Source organism: Mus musculus, chromosome 2, assembly GCF_000001635.26.
Source record: "Mus musculus strain C57BL/6J chromosome 2, GRCm38.p6 C57BL/6J".
Classification (NCBI taxonomy): Eukaryota; Metazoa; Chordata; class Mammalia; order Rodentia; family Muridae; genus Mus; species Mus musculus.
In genome coordinates, this window is record NC_000068.7 from 37,191,335 (window position 1) to 37,211,709 (window position 20,375).

General features: G+C 39.8%; 1 protein-coding gene and 1 pseudogene across 2 annotated transcripts; both read left to right on the forward strand.

Moving 5' to 3' along the window:
* Window positions 1-1,570: 1,570 nt before the first annotated feature.
* Window positions 1,571-10,847, forward strand: Olfr365 (olfactory receptor 365). 2 transcript variants are annotated; one of them, XM_017318500.1, is made up of 2 exons: window positions 1,571-1,581; window positions 9,926-10,847. In XM_017318500.1, the coding sequence occupies exons 1-2, from the start codon at window positions 1,571-1,573 to the stop codon at window positions 10,845-10,847; spliced, it is 933 nt and encodes a 310-aa protein (XP_017173989.1). The 2 variants fall into 2 exon arrangements, with proteins under 2 accessions (XP_017173989.1, NP_666873.1); NM_146662.1 differs by lacking the exon at window positions 1,571-1,581 and having other exon boundaries at window positions 9,909-10,847.
* Window positions 10,848-15,516: 4,669 nt separating this feature from the next.
* Window positions 15,517-16,871, forward strand: Gm13435 (predicted gene 13435; annotated as a pseudogene).

The window sequence follows — 20,375 nt, forward strand, 5'->3', positions numbered from 1 at the left end:
GAAGGGGTTGATCTGGATGGGAGAAAAAGTGGGGAGGAGAAACCATAATCAGGGTATATTACATAAGAAAAAGATCTACTTTCAATAAAAGAAAAAAAAGGAATAATACAGTCTTCCATCCCTGGTATGGAGTCTAAAAAGAGATATTCTGATTTACCCAGTCATTTCCAGGTGCACCAAAAGTAATTCTGATTGATGAAAATTATATTCAGTTTAACTGGTGTTTTCTAGTTAGCAGTGGGGATGAGCTCATTCATTGCTAAATGTGTGGCAGGAGTTTTCTACGTTATATTTTAGTTTTGATCATTATCCCTTCCAGCACAGTGTTCAATGTTCAGAGTATAATATTCTACCATTCTTCCAGAGCTCATTTCTTGCTTCAATTAATATCCCATTGTAGAATCTCAAAAGATGCTTCTTCCTTTGGGGCTAAAACTTATTTTATGATTTATAATTTTTACTTTTAGTTTAGTTTTCTGACTTTTCTGTGTATATATGAGTTAAATAGATAGTCTCATTTTTACAAATATTCAACTAATTGTAAAAAATAGCACTGGTGTAATTAATACTTCATCTGTTTTATGTTGCTATGAAAGTAATCCTTATTATCTATTAAGGCTAGACCAAAATCCCTTTCTACATACAAATAAAGATATATGTAGTTCATTACATGCTTCATTTATTTTTCTCTCAGTATGCACTCACTGTTTTGTTTTATTACATGCTTTAAATTGTGATTAAGAAAGTTTCTTGTTGTTATAACATTTTTTCCGAATTATCCTGTCTGTTCTCAAGCATTTACTCCTCTAGGTAAACCTTAGCACAACTCTCTCAAATTCTATTAAAAATTCCCTTGGGGTCTCATTAAGAGATGCATTGAATTTTCATGTTTTGAGATTTATGTTCTCAAAATCCTTTCCTTTTAAATTAATGGTATGTCCACTTATTTCAGATCTCCCAATACGCTCTGTTATACTTTCTCACTCGTTTCTTTCATCTCTTCAGGCATGTTCTCAACTAATTCTATGCATTTTTATGTCATTTTGAAGTTTGCTTGAAATACACTTTTGTAATTCAGAAAGCCTGTTAATGTCTTTAGACTTATCTGGATTTGAGTGACTTGGTGAAGTCATGATGGTTGCAAGTTGTTTTCCTGTATTTTCTACATGTACCATCACATTGCCTGCAAAGGGTGGCAGATTCAACTTTTTAAAATATTTATGATCCATGTTTCTTTAGATTTCTCTTGTGTACTGTCTTACTCTGTTATCTCAGCCAGATGGCTTCATGGTGCCAATAAGTGTCATTCCTCTGCCTTGTTTCCTAAATAATAGTGTGGATTGTACTTTTACACACTACACAAATGTTTAGAATGAGAACTCCATAGCAGTCCTTTTAATTCCTTGATAATTTCACGCATGTGTACTGAGTTTTGGACATTTTCACTTCCCGTTTCTCTCTCCTTCCCCATAGCTTATTGAAATGTTTTCTGTTCCCAATAATCCCTCTTATCCTTTGATGTTATTTTGTTTTTGACCCACTGAGCTGAATTGTTAGTTGCAATATGACCATGAGTGGAACGTTATTTACCAAAACATGAGAAAGTTATTGTCTACATCATTGAAGAAAAGGACTCCTGCCCAGTAGCCATTAGCTTCAGATAAACCCTTATTAGTTACTGCCAAGTGAATAATGAAATAGCATTCTTTGTTTGGGTAACTACAGCATCATCAAGGGTACAGCATCTGCGTTACAACTTTAAGGCATTGTTTCACTGCACTTTTCTCCAACTTTAAATCTTATAGTCTTTCTCCCCTATCTTCCATAGTGTTCCCTGACCTTTATAGGAATGAAATAGATGGCCTGTTTAAGCCAGATCACTCCACATTCATCTAGTCTCTGTACTTGGACCAGCTGTGAGTCCTGCCCACAAAAAGAAGCTTCTCTGCTAATGGCTGGGAGTAACACTAATCTATAAGTCTAGTCATTAAGAAAGCAATTTGAACTTGTGATTATTTAGAAAAACAACAGTAGTAGGTTCATAAGACCTTCATAGCCACAGGCTCTTTTATTTATTTTTTATTTTTTAGATGTTTTCTTTATTTACATTGCAAATTTTATCCCTTTCCTCATTTCCTCTCCAAAAACTTCCCTATCCCATTCCCCCATCCCCTGCTAACTAACACACCCACTCCTGCTTCCCTATCCTGGCATTCACATACACTAGGTCATCAAGCCGTCACAAGACCAAGGGCCTCTCCTCTCATTAATGACCCTTAAGTCCATCCTCTGATATATATGTAGCTGGAGACATGGGTCCTTCCATGTGTACCCTTTGATTAGTGGTTTAGTCCCGGGAGTTCTGGGGGTACTAGTTAATTTATATTGTTGTTCCTCCTATGGAGTTGCAAACACCTTCAACTCCTTGGGTACTTTCTCTAGCTCCTTCACTGGAGACCCTGTGCTCAGTCCAATGGATGGCTGTGAGCATCCACTTCTGTATTTATCAGGCACTGGCACAGCCTTTCAGGAGACAGCTACATCAGACTCCGGTCAGTTAGCTTTTGTTGGCATCCACAATAGTGTCTGGGTTTGGTAACTGTATATGGAATGTATCCCCAGGTGGGACGATCACTGGATGGCCTTAACTTCAGTGTCTGCCCCAAACTTTGTCTCTGTATCTCCTCCCATGGGTATTTTGATCCCCCCTCTAAGAAGGACCAAAGTATCCCCACTGTGCTCCTCCTTCTTCTTCAGTTTCATGTGGTCTGTGAATGGTAACTTGGGTATTCCGAACTTCTGGGCTAATATGCACTTATCAGTGAGTGTATACCGTGTGTGTTCTTTTGTGACTGAGTTACCTCACTCAGGATGATATTTTCTAGTTCCATCCATATGCCTAAGAACTTCATGAATTCATCATTTTTAAGATCTGAGTAGTACTCTGTTATGTCAATGTACGACATTTTCTATATCCATTCCTCTGTTAAGGGACATCTGTGTTCTTTCCAGCTTCTGGCTATTATAAATAAGGTTGCTATGAACATGGTGGAGCATGTGTCCTTATTACAAGTTGGAACATCTTCTGGGTATATACCCAGAAGAGATATAGCTGGGTCATCAGGTAATACTATATCCAGTTTTCTGAGGAACCTCCAAACTGATTTCCAGAGTGGTTGTACAATCTTGAAGCACTACCAGCAATAGAGGTGTGTTCCTCTTTCTCCACATCCTCTCCAGCATCTGCTGTCCCCTGAGATTTTGATCTTAATCATTCTGACTTGTGTGAGGTGGAATCTCAGGGTTGTTTTGATTTGCATTTCCAAGATGACCAAGAATGCTGAGCATATCTTTTAGGTGCCTCACAGCCATTTGATATTCCTTGGTTGAGAATGCTGTGTTTAGCTCTGTGCCCCATTTTTTAAATAGGGATATTTGATTCTCTGGAGTCTAACTTCCTGAGTCCATTGTATATATTGGGTATTAGCCCACTATCAGATGAAGGGTTGGTAAAGAACTTTTCCCAATCTGTTGGTTGCTGTTTTGTCCTATTGACAGTGTCCTTTGCCTTACAGAAGCTTTGTCAATTTTTGATCTTAGAGCAAAAACTCTTTGTGTTCTGTTCAGGAAATTTACCCTGTGCCCATGTGCTCAAGGCCCACTTTCTTTTCTATTAGTTTCCTTTTATATGGAGGTACTTAATCCATTTGGACTTGAGTTTTGTACAAGGAGATAAGAATGGATTGATTAGCATTCTTCTGCATGCTGACCGCCAGTTGAAACAGCACCATTTGTTTAAAATGCTGTCTTTTTTTTCCACTGGGTGGTTTTAGCTCCTTTGTCAAAGATCAAGTGACCATAGTTGTGTTGGTTCATTTCTGGGTTTTCAATTCTATTTCATTGATCTACCTGCCTGTCACTGTACCAATATCATTCAGTTTTGTATTAGGATTGCTCTATAGTACAGCTTGAGATCAGGGACGATGATTCCCCCAAGAAGTTCTTTTACCGTTGAGAATAACTTTTGCTATCCTGGGTTTTTTGTTAATCCAGATGAGTTTGGAAAAATGCTCTTTCTAACTCTATGAAGACTTAATTTGGAATTTTGATTGGATTGCACTGAATCTGTAGAGTGCTTTTGGCTACATGGCTATTTTTACTATACTAATCCTGCCAATCCATGAGCATGGGGGATCTTTCCATCTCTGAGATCTTCTTCAATTTCTTTCTTCAGAGACTTGAAGTTCTTATTATACAGATATTTCACTTGCTTAGTTAGTTACACCAAGATATTTTATATTATTTGTGACTATTGTAAAAGTTGTTGTTTTCCTATTTCCTTCCTCAGTCTGTTAATCCTTTGAGTAGAGGAAGGCCACTGATTTGTTTGAATTAATTTTATATCCAGTCACTTTGCTAAAGTTGTTTATCAGGTTTGGAGTTCTCTGGTGAAATTTTTAAGATCACTTAAGTATACTATCTTATCATCTGCAAATAGTTATTTTGACTTCTTCCTTTCCAATTTGTATCCCTTTGATCTCCTTTTGTAGTCTACTTGCTCTGGCTAGGACTTCAAGTACTATACTGAATATGTAGGGAGAGAGTGGATAGCCTTGTCTAGTCCTGATTTTAGTGGGATTGCTTCAAGTTTCTCTCCATTTAGTTTGATGTTGTGTACTGGTTTGCTGTATATTGTTTTTACTATGTTTGGGTATGATCCTAAAATTCCTGATCTTTCCAAGACTTTCATCATGAATGAGTGTTGGATTTTGTCAAATACTTTCTCAGCATCTAGTGAGATTATCATATTTTTTCTTTGAGTTTGTTTATATAGTGGATTACATTGATGGATTTCCGTATATTAAACCATCCCTACATCCCTAGGATGAAGCCTACTTGATCATGATGGATGATCATTTGGATGTGTTCTTGTATTGGGTTTGGGAGAATTTTATTGAGTATTTTTGCATCAATATTCATAAGGGAAATTGGTCTGAAGTTCTCTTTCTTTGTTGGGACTTTGTGTGCTTTAGGTATCAGAGTAATTGTGGCTTTTGTAGAACGAATTTGGTAGTGTTCCTTCTGTTTCTATTTTGTAGAATAGTTTGAAGAGTATTGGTATTAGGTCTTCTTTCAAGGTCTGATAGAATTCTGCAATAAAGCCATCTGGTCCTGGTCATTTTTTGCTTGGGAGACTATTAATGACTGATTTCTTTAAGGGATATGGGAAAGTTTGGATTGTTGATCTGATCTTGATTTAATTTTGGTACATGATATCTGTCTAGAAAATTGTCCATTTCATTCAGAGTTTCCAGTTTTGTTGAACATAGGCTTTTGTAGTAGAATCTGATGATTTTTTGGGATCTCTTCATTTTCCGTTATTATGTCATTTCTGATTGTGTTAATTAGGATTCTGTCTCTGTGCCCTCTAGTTAGTCTGGCTAAGGGTTTATCTATTTTGTTGATTTTTCTCAAAGAACCAGCTCCTCATTTGGTTGATTCTTTGTATAGTTCTTTTTGTTTCTACTAGGTTGATTTCAGCCCTGAGTTTGATTATTTCCTGCCTTCTATGCCTCTTGGGTCTATTTGTTTCTTTTTGTTCTAGAGCTTCTAGGTGTATTGTCAAGCTGCTAGTGTATGCTCTCTCCAGTTTCTTTGGAGGCACTCAGAGCTATGAGTTTTCCTCTTAGAACTGCTTTCATTGTATCCCATAAGTTTGGGTATGTTGTGACTCTATTTTCATTAAACTCTAAAAATTCTTTAATTTCTTTATTTATTTATTTTTGACCAAGTTATCATTGAGTAGAGTGTTGTTCAGCTTCCACATGTATGTGGGCTTTCTATTATTTATGTTGTTATTGAAGATACGCCTTAGTCTGTAGTGATCTGGTAGGATGCATGGGATAGTTTCAATCTTCTTGTATCTATTGAGGCCTGTTTTGTGACTGATTATATGGCCAGTTTTAGAGAAGGTACCATGAGGTGCTGAAAAGAAGGTATATTCTTTTGTTTTACGACAAAATGTTCTATAAATATCTGTTAAATATAGTTGGTTCATAACTTCTCTTAATCTTACTGTGTCTCTGCTTAGTTTCTGTTTCCATGATCTGTCTGTTGGTGAGAGTCGGGTGTTGAAGTCTCCAAGTATTATTGTGTGAGGAGCAATGTGTGCATTGAGCTTTAGCAAAGTTTCTTTTATGAATGTACCCTTGCATTTGGATCATAGATATCCAGAATTGAGAGCTCATCTTGATTTATTTTACATTTGATGAGTATGAAGGATCCCTCCTTATCTTTTTTGATAACTTTCGTTTGAAAGTTGATTTTATTCAATATTACAATGGCTACTTTGGCTTGTTTCTTGGACCGTTTACTTGGAAAATTGTTTTCCAGCCTTTTACTCTAAGGTAATGTCTGTCTTTGTCACTGAGGTGGGTTTCCTATATGCAGCAAAATGTTGGGTCCTGTTGATATAACCAGTCTGTTAGTCTATGTCATTTTATTGAGGAATTGAGTCCATTGATATTAAGAGATATTAATGAAAAGTAATTGTTTCTTTCTGATTTTTTTGTTAGAGTTGGAATTCTGTTCTGTGGCTGTCTTCTTTTAGGTTTGTTAAAGGATTACTTTGTTACTTTTTCTAGTGTGTAGTTTCCCTCCTTGTGTAAGAGTTTTCCATTTATTATCCTTTGAAGAGCTGGATTTGTGCAAAGATATTGTGTAAGTTTGGTTTTGTCATGGAATACCTTAGTTTCTCCATCTATGGTAAATGAGAGTTTTGCTGCGTATAGTAGCCTGGGCTGACATTTGTGTTCTCTTAGGGTCTGTATGGCATCTGCCCAGAATCTTCTGGCTTTCAGAGTCTCTAGAGACAAGTCTGGTGTAATTCTGATAGGTCTGCCTTATATGTTACTTGACCTTTTTCCCTTACTGCTTTTAACATTCTTTCTTTGTTTTGTGCATCTCATGTTTTGATTATTATGTGACAGGAGGAATTTCTTTTCTGGTCCAAACTATTTGGAGTTCTGTAGGCTTCTTGTATGGTCATGGGCATCTCTTTCTATAGGTTAGGGACGTTTTCTTCCATAATTTTGTTGAAGATATTTACTGGTCCTTTAAATTGGGAATCTTTGCTCTCTTCTATACCTATTATCCTTAGGTTTGGTCTTCTCATTGTGTCCTGGATTTTCTGGATGTTTTGGGTTAAAAGCTTTTTGCATTTTGCATTTTCTTTGATTGTTGTGTCAATGTTTTCTATGATATCTTCTGGGCCTGAGATTCTCTCTTATATTTCTTGTATTCTGTTGGTGATGCTTGCATCTATAGCTCCTGATCTCTTTCCTAGGTTTTCTATCTCTAGAGTTGTCTCCCTTTGTGATTTCTTTATTGTCTCTACTTTCCTTTTTGGATCCTGGATGGTTTTGTTCAATTCCTTCACCTATTTGTCTGTGTTTTTCTTTAATTCTTTAAGGAATTTTTGTGTTTGCTCTTTAAGGCCTGTTTTCCTGTGTTCTCCTGTACTTCTTTAAGGGAGTTATTTATGTCCTTTTAAAAGTCTTCTATCAGCATCATGAGATGTGATTTTAAATGCAAATCTTGCTTTTCTGGTTTGTCAGGATACCCATGACTTGTGTTGTGGGAGAACTTGGTTCTGATAATGCCACATAGCCTTGGTTTCTGTTGGTAAGGTTCTTGCACTTGCCTTTCACTATCTGGTTATATCTGGTATTAGTTGGCCTTGCTGGCTTGAGCTTGTTCTTCCTGTGGGCCTATAAGCCTGTGTCAGAACTCCTGGGAGACAAGCTCTCTCCTTGCAAGACCAGTGCACAGAGATCTGTGGAACAACCTCACCTCCTGGGTGAAGATGGAGGCAGGAAGGACCCTGTCCCAGCAGCTCTGCTGCTCCTGTGGCCTGTGGGCTCCTGGATGGTCCTGCCTTCTTAGACAGTCACTGGAGAGAAAATCACCACATGTGGGGCAGTGGGCTGCATACAGACAGCCTAGTCCCCAGCCAACCAAAGGTTTGGAACCCTGGGGACCGTATGAGTGGTGATTTCCACCTACTGAAGGTGTTTGATCATGTCTCCTGGGCCCCTAGCTCCTATTGAAGTTACCACCTCCACAGCCCCCCCCACCCCCCGCAGGATATATGTGTGGCTATCAGTCACATAGGAGCAGCACCAAGCCTTCCCACATGCAAATAAAGTTCCCCCCCAAGCTCTCAGTACAAGTCAATGAGCACTACCTCCTGTAGAACCCTGAATCACCCCCAAAACTGTATATAAATCCTAACCAATGAATTAAAGGTGTGCGAGTACTCCATCATCTGAACCTTTTGTTCCCAGAACTGTAACACTTGGGAAGAGATCTGCTCTCCTGAAGCCTGAGGCTTCACCTGAAGCTCTGCCACCCTCCTCACTGGATAGTCAGCCTCTCATCAGCACAGCCTGAACAGACTCAGGGCAGAACGGCTCAAAGTTAATGAGTGACCCTGAAGACACCAGGCAAAGACTTAGCCCCGCTGCCCACACTCACTTCCCTTCGCCAGAACCCTCACACCAGGCCTGGCCAGAGATCTCAGTGGAAAGCCTCTGGTATTCAGGCCCAATGACACAGTTTAATAAGTTGATTAATAAGTTTACGGTACAAGATGTAAGTTCCCTCCTATACAGTGGACTTTAAAACCAATCAGAGAGAAGCTGACTGCCCCTATAATAGCAATGCCATCATTGCACTGGCAGCCAAATATTACTGGGTAGGTAATTATTGGAAGCCATGGACTCGAAGTTGAGTAGGGCTAGTGATATCTCTTTTCCCAAAGCAGTATGCAATGTGAAAGCTGCTCAGGATGGAGAAGGCTTCAGTTTCAGATTGAGTTTTATTTCTCAGTGTCTTACAACTCAAGTAAGTAGTATCTTCGAATAAAAGGTCTCATGATCTAGTTCTAATAGGAAATTAAAATCATTGGCAATTGTTTGTACTTCTTGAAAGGTCTCTGGGGCCTCCTTGACCCAGAGCTTGAATGGAGATATCTCATGCTTGCTTCGGGAATTTTCATCTCATAATGCTTACCTTCTGAGAGGAGCATTATCCACACATTCAGTGTCTTTGTTAAAAGGTTTTTAAAATTACAATCTTAATAGAATCACAGAATAGGAGGGCCCCATGGGGTTTTTCATACATCCTTAGTCTTGTTTAACCTCTCCCCCACTCTTTCTTCTCCCCTATGCCTATGGCATCATTCCTGACTAAACTTATCCACTCCAAGTATTCTCCTCTCTCCAGGTTTATAACACATGCATATAAATATATATTCTAATATACAAACAATATTAACATAAAGGCTAGTAAATTTTTCTTCTGCAGGTACTAGAAAAACTCATCTGAATTCTGTAGATTTCATGGGGCATTAATGGGTTCTGATGCTCATTCACCTACATTCCCTGCTATGACCACCATCTCCAAAACTATGGCAAGAAGACCATGAATGGGAGGGCCTCACTGATGAAGATCTTTTGTAAGAAAATAAACTGCTTCAAGGGAAGTACAACTTCTTACTTTGAAAAGAAAATGAGGAGGCTAAGGACTTGGTCAAGAAACCACTTGAGACAAATGTACAGAAATGAAAATAGCTCGGGTAAATTAGGTAATACAGACATTACTAACCTGGAGCGAGAGACCTTCAGTTTGTAGTTAAGTAAATAACAGAGGTGTCACTTTGTATTTAATTGTTAGATATTCATCTAATGTATTTCTCTGTCAATTCTTAGAAAATATGTTTCAAACTCATGACAAATGGTGATAAGGGTTTTTTAAACAGACTTGGAGTTAGGGGAGAAGTTATTCAGATGAAAATTCCTCTCACATCTTTCCTACAACTTCTCCAAAATTTATCCTGAGACAGAGACATGAACAACCACAGCAGCAGCAGCAGCAGCACCTCAGACTTCATCTTGCTGGGTCTCTCTACCAATCCCTGGATGCAGAAACCCCTTTTTGGCATCTTCATCATAATGTACCTGGTCACAGTGATGGGGAATGTGCTCATCATCCTGGTCATCCGCTCTGATTCCAGGCTCCATACACCCATGTACTTCTTCCTTAGCAACTTGTCATTCATGGATATCTGCTTCACAACAGTCATTGTACCCAAGATGCTAGTGAACTTTCTCTCAGAGACAAAGACTATCTCCTATGTGGGATGCCTAGTTCAGATGTACTTCTTCATGGCCTTAGGGAACACTGATAGCTACCTGCTAGCCTCCATGGCCATTGACCGACTGGTGGCCATCTGCAACCCTTTACATTATGATGTGGTGATGAGGCCACAACGCTGCCTCCTCATGTTGCTGGGTTCTTGCACCATCTCCCATCTGCATGCACTGTTCCGTGTCCTTCTCATGTCTCGCCTCTCATTCTGTGCTTCCCATGTCATTAAGCACTTTTTCTGTGATACTCAGCCTGTGTTGAAGCTGTCCTGCTCTGACACATCCTCCAGCCAGATTGTGGTCATGACTGAGACCCTGGCTGTCATTGTCACTCCCTTCCTATGCATACTCTTCTCCTACATGAGAATCATTGTCACTGTGCTCAGGATTCCCTCTGCAGCTGGAAAATGGAAAGCCTTCTCTACTTGTGGCTCCCACCTCACTGTAGTGGTCCTGTTCTATGGGAGTATCATCTATGTCTACTTTAGGCCTCTGTCCATGTACTCAGTGGTGAAGGACCGGGTAGCTACTGTTATGTATACAGTAGTGACACCTATGATGAATCCTTTCATCTATAGCCTGAGGAATAAAGATATGAAGAGAGGTTTGAGGAAGTTAATGGGTAAAGTTCACCTGTAGACAGATCAAAATGAGGGACTGAAGAGATGACTCAAAAATTTAAAGTGTGTTGTTGCAGAGGAAATGTTCAGTTACCAGTACCCATGTCAGGTGTCTCACAGGGACATGTAACAATGTCCTCCTCTGGCCTCTGCAGGTACCATCACACATATGAGCATACTCATACAAAGACACACACAGAGACAAACAGACACACACACAAACACCATAAACTTATTTAAAAAAAAACAGGATATTGTCATAGTTGGTATATCATCTAAGACATCAATAGCCTATTCTTTCTTTCTATACATTTTTCTCATAAGTGGCATTGGATCCCAATGAGGGCATTGATTTAAAAACAAAATATTTGGTTTCTAAAAATAGTTTGGGAAAAATACATGTTAAAACCACATCATGTACTACATGGTGCCCAGTATTTATCAGTAGTCTAATGTCCCAGTAGTACAATAAGTATTTTGTATGAATAACACATCAATACTTTTGACAATGCACATACTCAAGATGTTACAGATTACTGTTAGTATTCAGATGAGGAATATAGGCAAATTTGGTGTAGAGTTGAAAAGGACTTCTTAAAGGAAGTAGTCAAGGAGTGAGACTTGATGTTTGACAGCGGTTGTTTCAAAAGGTGAAGAAATGATCAGAACATTTTCAGTAAAGTGAAACTCACCCAAATGTAGGATCAATAAATATTGGGTTAAAGCTTTGTGAAGCTTCTTCAATCAGCTTCTAGTTGTGTAAAAAAAATCACAGCTAGAAAAGTATAGAAACTATTTTTTTCTCTTTTTTAATATTTATTATTATTACATATTTTCCTCAATTACATTTAGAATGCTATCCCAAAAGTCCCCCATACCCTCCCCCCCCACTCCCCTACCCACCCACTCCCCCTTTTTGGCCCTGGCGTTCCCCTGTACTGGGGCATATAAAGTTTGCGTGTCCAATGGGCCTCTCTTTCCAGTGATGGCCGACTAGGCCATCTTTTGATACATATGCAGCTAGAGTCAAGAGCTCCGGGGTACTGGTTAGTTCATAATGTTGTTGCACCTACAGGGTTGCAGATCTCTTTAGCTCCTTGGATACTTTCTCTAGCTCCTCCATTGGGGGCCCTGTGATCCATCCAATAGCTGACTGTGAGCATCCACTTATGTGTTTGCTAGGCCCTGGCCTAGTCTCACAAGAGACAGCTATATCAGGGTCCTTTCAGCCAACGCTTGCTAGTGTATGCAATGGTGTCATCATTTGGAGGCTAATTATGGGATGGATCCCTGGATATGGCAGTTTCTAGATGGTCCATCCTTTTGTCTCAGCTCCAAACTTTGTCTCTGTAATTCCTTCCATGGGTGATTGTTTCCAGTTCTAAGAAGGGGCAAAGTGTCCACACTTTGGTCTTTGTTCTTCTTCAGTTTCATGTGTTTTGCAAATTGTATCTTATATCTCGAGTATACTAAGTTTCTGGGATAATATCCACTTATTAGTGAGTACATATCATTTGAGTTCTTTTGTGATTGTGTTACCTCACTCAGGATGATGCCCTCCAGGTCCATCCATTTGCCTAGGAATTTCATAAATTCATTCTTTTTAATAGCCGAGTAGTACTCCATTGTGTAAATGTACCACATTTTTTTTGTATCCATTCCTCTGTTGAGGGGCATCTGGGTTCTTTCCAGCTTCTGGCTATTATAAATAAGGCTGCTATGAACATAGTGGAGCATGTGTCCTTCTTACCGGTTGGGACATCTTCTGGATATATACCCAGGAGAGGTATTGCTGCATCTTCTGGTAGTACTATGTCCAATTTTCTGAGGAACCACCAGACTGATTTCCAGAGTGGTTGTACAAGCTTGCAATCCCACCAACAATAGGAACTATTTTTAAAAGAGTATTTATTCTACTTATTAGCATTTAAGTATCAAGACACTACAAACTCTCCATATCTAATTCTCTCACCTACATTCTTAATTCTTCCTTTCTCTTCAAGTCTTGAATTGTCAACAGGATCCCTCTCATAGTCTGTAAAATACAATTTGTGTTATTCAGGAAAAATGTGCTGTGCAACAATACAACAACAAAAAAATTGCAAAACCTTAATTCAGCACTTTACTTCAAATTTACACTGTATGTCCATCATAGAAAAGCATAAAACTGATAATTATTCTGAACAGCCAAGAAATCCAAGAGTGTATTGCCAGCACTACTAGCATAATTTCTTAGCTATTTTATTGGGTTCTTCTATCACTCTTTCAACACTATGCCACCCTAATCTCTTCCAACCTCCAATACCAGGTAGGAGAGAAAGGAAATTAGTGAGAATATAGGGAATAGACTTCCTGCAGATTACAGGCATCAGGTTTCTAGGGACAAGTCAAAATGCAATCCAGCAATCCAGCAGTCCAGCAGTCCAGCAATCCAGCAATCCAGCAATCCAGCAATCCAGCAATCCAGCAATCCAGCAATCCAGCAATCCTGCAATCCTGAAATCCTGAAATCCTGAAATCCTGAAATCCTGAAATCCTGCAATCCTGAAATCCTGAAATCCTGAAATCCTGCAAACCAGAAATCCATCAAATACAACAACAGAAACCAGCAGCATCAAGGAGAGCAGCAGAGGGAGCAGCAACTGCCACAGAGGACCGATGGCTTTTCAAAACACCCATAACACTCTTGTGGCTCTCATATTTACATCCTCTCAAAAGTTCTTAGAATCCAAAATGTCAAAAACTCACAGAAAGTACCTGCAGCTGGCAAAACCATAGCACTACTAGTGTACAAGGCAAATCATAATGACCTGCTGTTAAGAAGAATCTTATCCTACAACTGAGATTAAAACAAAAACATATTCATATAACATATCTGGGTTTTTCAAGAAACCAAATTCTACACATAACTTTGATGACCATTAGTCATCATTCTAGTCTAAGATGATAATAGCTCTTGAAGAATTAATGTTGCCAAGTAAGTACTCTTGTGCAGAAGTAATTCAGACCATTTATGACCAGAACTTACTAGCCAGGTCATCCCAAGACTCCATCCAAATAAAGAGATCCAATGAGATCTGACTATGTTCTTATAAGTCACCCAGAAGTATTTAATGACAATATTAATGACAATTACAGAACTGTAATAATGCACAAATTCTCATTTTATTTATCATTTATGTGTCTATCATCTATCCATTTCCACCTATCTATCCATCTATTGATTCATCTCTACTCATTTATCCATCATCTACATATTCATCCATTCATTTATTCATCTATCAGAGCATATATCCATCTACCCATTCATCAATCTAGTTGGCCAGCCAGCTATCCATCATCTTTCTATCCATCTTTTTATCTATTCATCTATAAATCCATCCATCCATTTATCTATCTCCATATTTCTCAAATTCATTAAAATCTCACAAATGCCAGTTCTTCTGGATCAGAAGCTTTTTTAATAGTATCACATAAGACACTTGGCCTTAAAGATGTAGTAAGAAATATATGGGATGGGATGGAACACAGGAAAGGCTAAGTTGTAACATCAAGGTTCCTGCCATTGCTCTCTTTGTCATCTTCCAGTAATCAGGAAATAACCAGCAAGTAAGAAATGAAATGAAACTTACAGTAGTTTTCATATCTGTACGGGTTTATCTGGAATTCATTTATATCCCACCTAGCTCTTAGTTACATAATGCCATCTATAAGATTTATACAATTCCCAGTTAAATAATGCCATCGACAAGATTTGTACAATTCCCAAGCAATCTATTAATGTGATACATTTTTAATGCTCAGTTCAGTATGGGACATTTTAGAATGTTAGTCCTGGCATACATCAAATAAATAAATTCTTAATTATATCTACCATTATCTTTGGCCATCAGAACAGTAATTTATTTGTTTAGCCCAGCCTCACTCTACCATCAGTGCTAGATTTCTTTTTCTCAATAAAAGCATAGCAATTTCACAGATGAGACATGATGAATCCTAACCTCATGGAGCCATTGGACAAGTAGAGAAACAACTGGTTCACCATCACCAGAACAAGGGATAAGGATAGCTAACATCTGATGATAAGCCAGTACCTTGGAGGATAAAACGCCAGGCAAACATTAAAGAAATACTCTGATGTAGTCTTTGCCCAACAAACAAGAATGAGTAAAAGTTTTAAAAATAAGGTATCTCTAGATTTGAACCTATATCCGTAAAAATCAACACCTTCAATTGACAACTAGATAATGAAAATATGGTACATATATGCTATAATAGAATACTACTAATTGTGAGATCTGTAGGTAAGTTAATGGACCTAGAAAAGATAATATTGAGTGAAATAAACCAGATCTAGAAAAACAAGTGCAGGTTCTCTGTCATCTAATGTTCCTAGCTCCAGTTTCTCAGATGGACATGTATAACCTGGAGTAACTGTGAAAAGCAGGAAAGTAAAATGAGAGTATGGGGTGGGGAGCAATAGAGAGAGGAATATCAAGTTACAAGAGATCTGATGGGGAATGTGAATAAAAAGAGGATCAAATTAGAGATATGGAGATAAAAACAGAAAAAAATGGGGGAAGAGGTAAAATCATAGCCAGAATATGAAAACATTATAAAGAATACACTATCGCATTCGAGTTACAAGATGACGGCTCTCTTCACCGTTCTGTAGCAGCTTCAAGCTGAGCAGATGTCTCTTATTGTCCTCAGTGTCGGACTCAGAGACACACAGACTCAGAGACACACAGAACTCAGAGCTCCCGAGTTCTGCTGGTCACGAAGTCCGCACCGGAATCTCCCAGAGCTCGCGACCGCCGCCTCGGCCCTGCTCACCGCAACGCCAGAGCTCCAGCGTGATCGGCGGCGGCAGTCAAGGTTCACAAAAATGGCGAAGAGAGTTCTGGAGAAGGAGTTAACTGAAAGGAACTGGGATGAAGAAGACAAAGTTGAAGAGATGGGAACATTCTCAGTGGCCAGTCATGAAGAACAGAGCCGTAAAGAAGGCAGAGCTTAGAAACGTTGAATTTGAATCTGATAGCGGAGGAGCCTTTAAAGGTTTCAAAGGTTTGGTTGTGCCTTCCGTAGGAGGAGGATTTTCTGGATTTGGTGGCTCTGGAGGAAAGCCTCTGGAAGGACTGACAAATGGAAACAGCACAGACAATGCCACGCCCTTATCCAGTGTAAAGATGTCAGAAGAGCCCAAGGCAGCCTTTGGTTCTTTTGCTGTGAATGACCCTACTACCTTTGTGGATACAAAGATTTCGAGTCCCAAATGCAATAGCAGCAATCAGCCGCATTCCTCTGGCCCTGCTTCTAGTACTGCCTGCACTGGGAATGCCTATCACAAGCAGCTGGCTGGCTTGAACTGCTCCATCTGGGATTGAATAGTGAAGCACGTGAACACAAGCCCACTTTGTGACCTGACTCCCATTTTTAAAGACTATGAGAGATACTTGGCGACGATCAATCGAGAAACAGCTTGAGAATGGAGGTGGCAGCAGTTCTGAGAGACAGACAGACAGGGCGATGGTTGGAATGGAGCCTCCTTCCATTTTTGATTCAACAAAACTACAGCAAGATTCACCATTTTCATTTCATGGCAACAAAGCGGAGGACACATCTGAAAAGGTGGAGTTTACAGCAGAAAAGAAATCGGACGCAGCACAAGGAGCAACAAGTGCCTCGTTTAGTTTCGGCAAGAAAATTGAGAGCTCAGTTTTGGGCTCATTAAGCTCTGGCTCCCTAACTGGGTTTTCATTCTCTGCTGGAAACTCTAGTTTATTTGGTAAAGATGCTGCCCAGAGTAAAGCAGCCTCTTCACCGTTCTTTGCTAAAGCATTCGAGAGTCAGGCAGGAGGCAGCAGCAGTGAGTGCAGAGATGGAGATGAAGAAGAGAATGACAAGCCACATTGCATGTTCCCCTCTGTCCTTAACTTAGTCACATTCTTTCCTCTTCTACTGTGACATTCTGAGAACTTCTAGACAACTTGAACTTTTGTGAGGAAGATTAAGGCCAATAAATCCTTTCAGTGTGTCGAAGAAAAAAAGAAGAATACACTGTCTACATATAAATATTCATATGTAGCTCAAATAAAAATTTCCATCTGAAGACCAAAGTGTTGGTGCTTTAGTACCTCTTAGAAAGGAGAACAAAATATTCATGGGAGCAAATACAGAGACAAAGTGTAGAGCAGAGACTGAAGGAAAGGCTATCCAGATACTTCCCCACCTGGGATCCATCTTGTATAAAGTCACCAAACCCAGACACTATTGTGGCACCAAGAAGTGCTTGCTGACAGGAGCCTGATATAGCTGTCTCCTGAGAGGCTCTGCCAGAGCCTGACAAATATAAAGTCAGATTCTTGCAGCCAACCATTGAACTGAGCACAGAGTCCCCAATGGATGAGTTAGAGAAAAAATTGAAGGAGCTGAAGGGGTTTGCAACCCCACAGGAAGGACAACAATATCAACCAACCAGAACCCCCAGAGCTCCCAGGGACTAAACCACCAACCAAGGAGTAGACATGGAGGGGCCCATGGCTCCAGCTGCATATGTAGCAGAGGATGGCCTTTTCTGGTATCAATGGGAGGAGAGGCCCGTGGTCCTGAGACTCAATGTCCCAGTGTAGGAGAATTTGAGGGTGGACAGGCAGGAGTGGATGGGTGGGTGAGGTCACACCCTCATAGAAATAGGGGACTTGGGAGGAAACCTGGAAAGGGGATAGCATTTGAAATGTAAATAAAGAAAATATCCAAACTTCCCATCTGGGCTGACAATGCTCCACCCAAGACTATCTAACAAAACTCCCAACATTGATGTGAAAAGCCTTCTTATGAGTTATTGGTCAGAGTTGTGCAAGATATCATTCATTACCCCACAGAGGTCAAAGGTATGTTCCTAATGCTAAAGACACCATGCACTTCAGACACAAGGCAAAAGGACCTGAGCTGGATGAAACAAAAGCCTCGTCCGTGCAAATTAGTTCTTATGGCACCAGAAGACATCATGCAAGTTTTCTTAAGAAGAAAGCAACCAACAGTCCTACACAGCTATTACTCCTATGAACGACAAGAATAGAGAGGGGAATAAAGGAGTCCAGACTGGTATGATAACCACTAGGGTACAGTAGTGGCACACTTATCTTAGCAGTAACCAACAGCTTTTTAAAGAAACTTAAGACTGACTTGTGGGGATTTGCAGGCTGGTATCCAGTTGAGCTGAGGTCTAAACCCTGAAGGGTGATAATTCACCTACATGACACAGTAGGCAATCCCTTATGCTCCTGGAACTCTGGCTCCTGCCTAAGTTACTGCCCCCCACCACCCCCAAGAGAAGCATGGCTAGAAGTCATGTAGGCAATGGCCCAAGCTTCTGGCTAAACTCCTCCCCAGTTACCTAGCAACAGTGACGACCATAAAAAGGGCTGTTCAGTCCATGCTTGCTCTCTTACCTCTTACTTCTCACTCTCTTACTTGTCTCCCTCTTACCCTTCACTCTCATCCCCTCTCTCCTCTCTCTTTGTCTTCTCTCCTCTCTCCTCTCTCTTTGTCTTCTCCTCTCCTCTCCTCTTTCTGCCTTACTCTTTCTCTCTAGCCCCCTCTCTCTCTCTCTCTCTCTCTCTCTCTCTCTCTCTCTCTCTCTCTCTCTCTCTCTCTCTCTTTCTCCTCTCTTCTCTCTTTCCTCCTGCATTTCTATAATAAAGCTCTAAAACCATAAAGAGTCTCTGCTCATCAAGATCTGCTGCACTCACTCTCACTCTAGTCAGTACTGGGAACCTCTTTCCTCATCCCTCTCTCCTATAACCCTGGTGGCTTTAGCAAAGTAGCTCCAGATTCCAGGTAGGGATGCCCCTTGGCCACCCCCTGAAGAGTGAATCAGAAGCTTGAATGCCCACCCAGGAATGAGTGGAAGGTTGATAGAAGCCCTCCCATGCCTGACAGACCAGAAAATAGGTAAACCTCTGGTGGAGTGTGGGTCTCCCTCCCCCCCTTCCCCAGGACCCCCTTTTTAGTTCTCAACACTGACTCATCAAGATAGAAAGAATGCCTAGTACCAGAAAGTAGCCAACTACTCTAGGCTAATATAGTCATGCATTTTGTATGAGAACCCACAATATCACTTTAATAAACTAGCATAACCCCTAAGAATAAATACTTATTTATTCTTTTACCCATAGATAAGTGTAGTTCTCATCTTTCAATCAAGACAACTTCTCTTTGCAACAGATGGCAACAATTACATAAAACTACAACTGATCAAATTACACAGTTGTGGAGCCCAGCCCCAATTGGTACATCTATAACACATATCCTGTATCTAGGGAATCATTTCAGAAAGAGGAGCAATAAAGATTGAAGAGCCAGAGGAACCATAAGTTAGCTGTGAGACTATGTCACCTAGAAGTGTCAGAGAAACTATACTAATGAAGTAAGTCTTACCAACATGGCTGCCTAAACATGACCTGATAAAATACAACACCAATAAACATATTAAGTACTGGAAGACATACTAACTATATTAATTTCCAATATTAACATATTGGGAGAGGGATCACTTACAATAAGACAATCCTAGCCAAAAAAAAAAAAAAAGCTACAGGCACCTAAGGATTGTTCGGCATGGGAGAAAATAGTCTTCCACAGGGAAAGGCGCACCAGTTGGTTATCCAATACCAAATGGTCAGCCCTGAAAATGTACATAAAATAACATTATATAAACTGAGAAAATTGTAGTTAAGAATTTAGGAATGTGTGTGTAGACAAAAATTAAAGAAAAAGAGGCCATGAATTTGAATAAGAGCAAGGGGGTACATGAGAGGTGCTAGAGAAAGAAAAGAAAGGGGAAGTGATGTAATTATACTATAATCTCAAAAATTAAAAATATATGAAAATATAAAGAACACTATATTTTTTAATGTCTACACAGAGTGTCACATAACTTCTCAGTTGACTGCCATACTGTGACCATGTTCTTGTCTGTGAGGCTGTTTGATTCTCCAGGCAACCTTGTCTTACAACTTATATTAGTAAACTTCTAGATGAAGACCTTGAATCTAGAGAAACTACAAGTTTGCCCCAAATCACAGCTTCTCATTAACTGACTCAAGTCCAGGGATATCCACTCCCAGAATTTTCCTCACAGCAGTAGACATCCTTTGGCAACATCCCCAGGCCTAACCCTTTTCCATGTACCTCAGTTTTCTTCAAAATCTCAATAACAACAAACCACTAATTATTTGAAATGTGGAGAAACTTGTGAATCCTGAGGTTTCATGGGGTCTACTCTCATAAGTCTCCCTTCTTAATGAGATCCCTGGGGTTGGTAGATGGAAAAACTGTCTCCTTGGAGTGAGATCATGTGAAGGGTAAATAATCTCTTTCTAGGTCCCCACCCCTTCATTCCTCATGTCTGGAGCCACATTTGAAAGATTATTACTCTAAAGGAAGAGAGAAGAGTGGTGAAAAGACAAAGATAAATGTGCTCTCTACATGTGCACACACACATGCACACACACACACACACACACACACACACACACACACA

Excerpts from the sequence above, each read along its gene's own strand:
- Olfr365 (NM_146662.1), top strand. The coding sequence starts at position 9,909 with ATGAACAACCACAGCAGCAGCAGCAGCAGCACCTCAGACTTCATCTTG.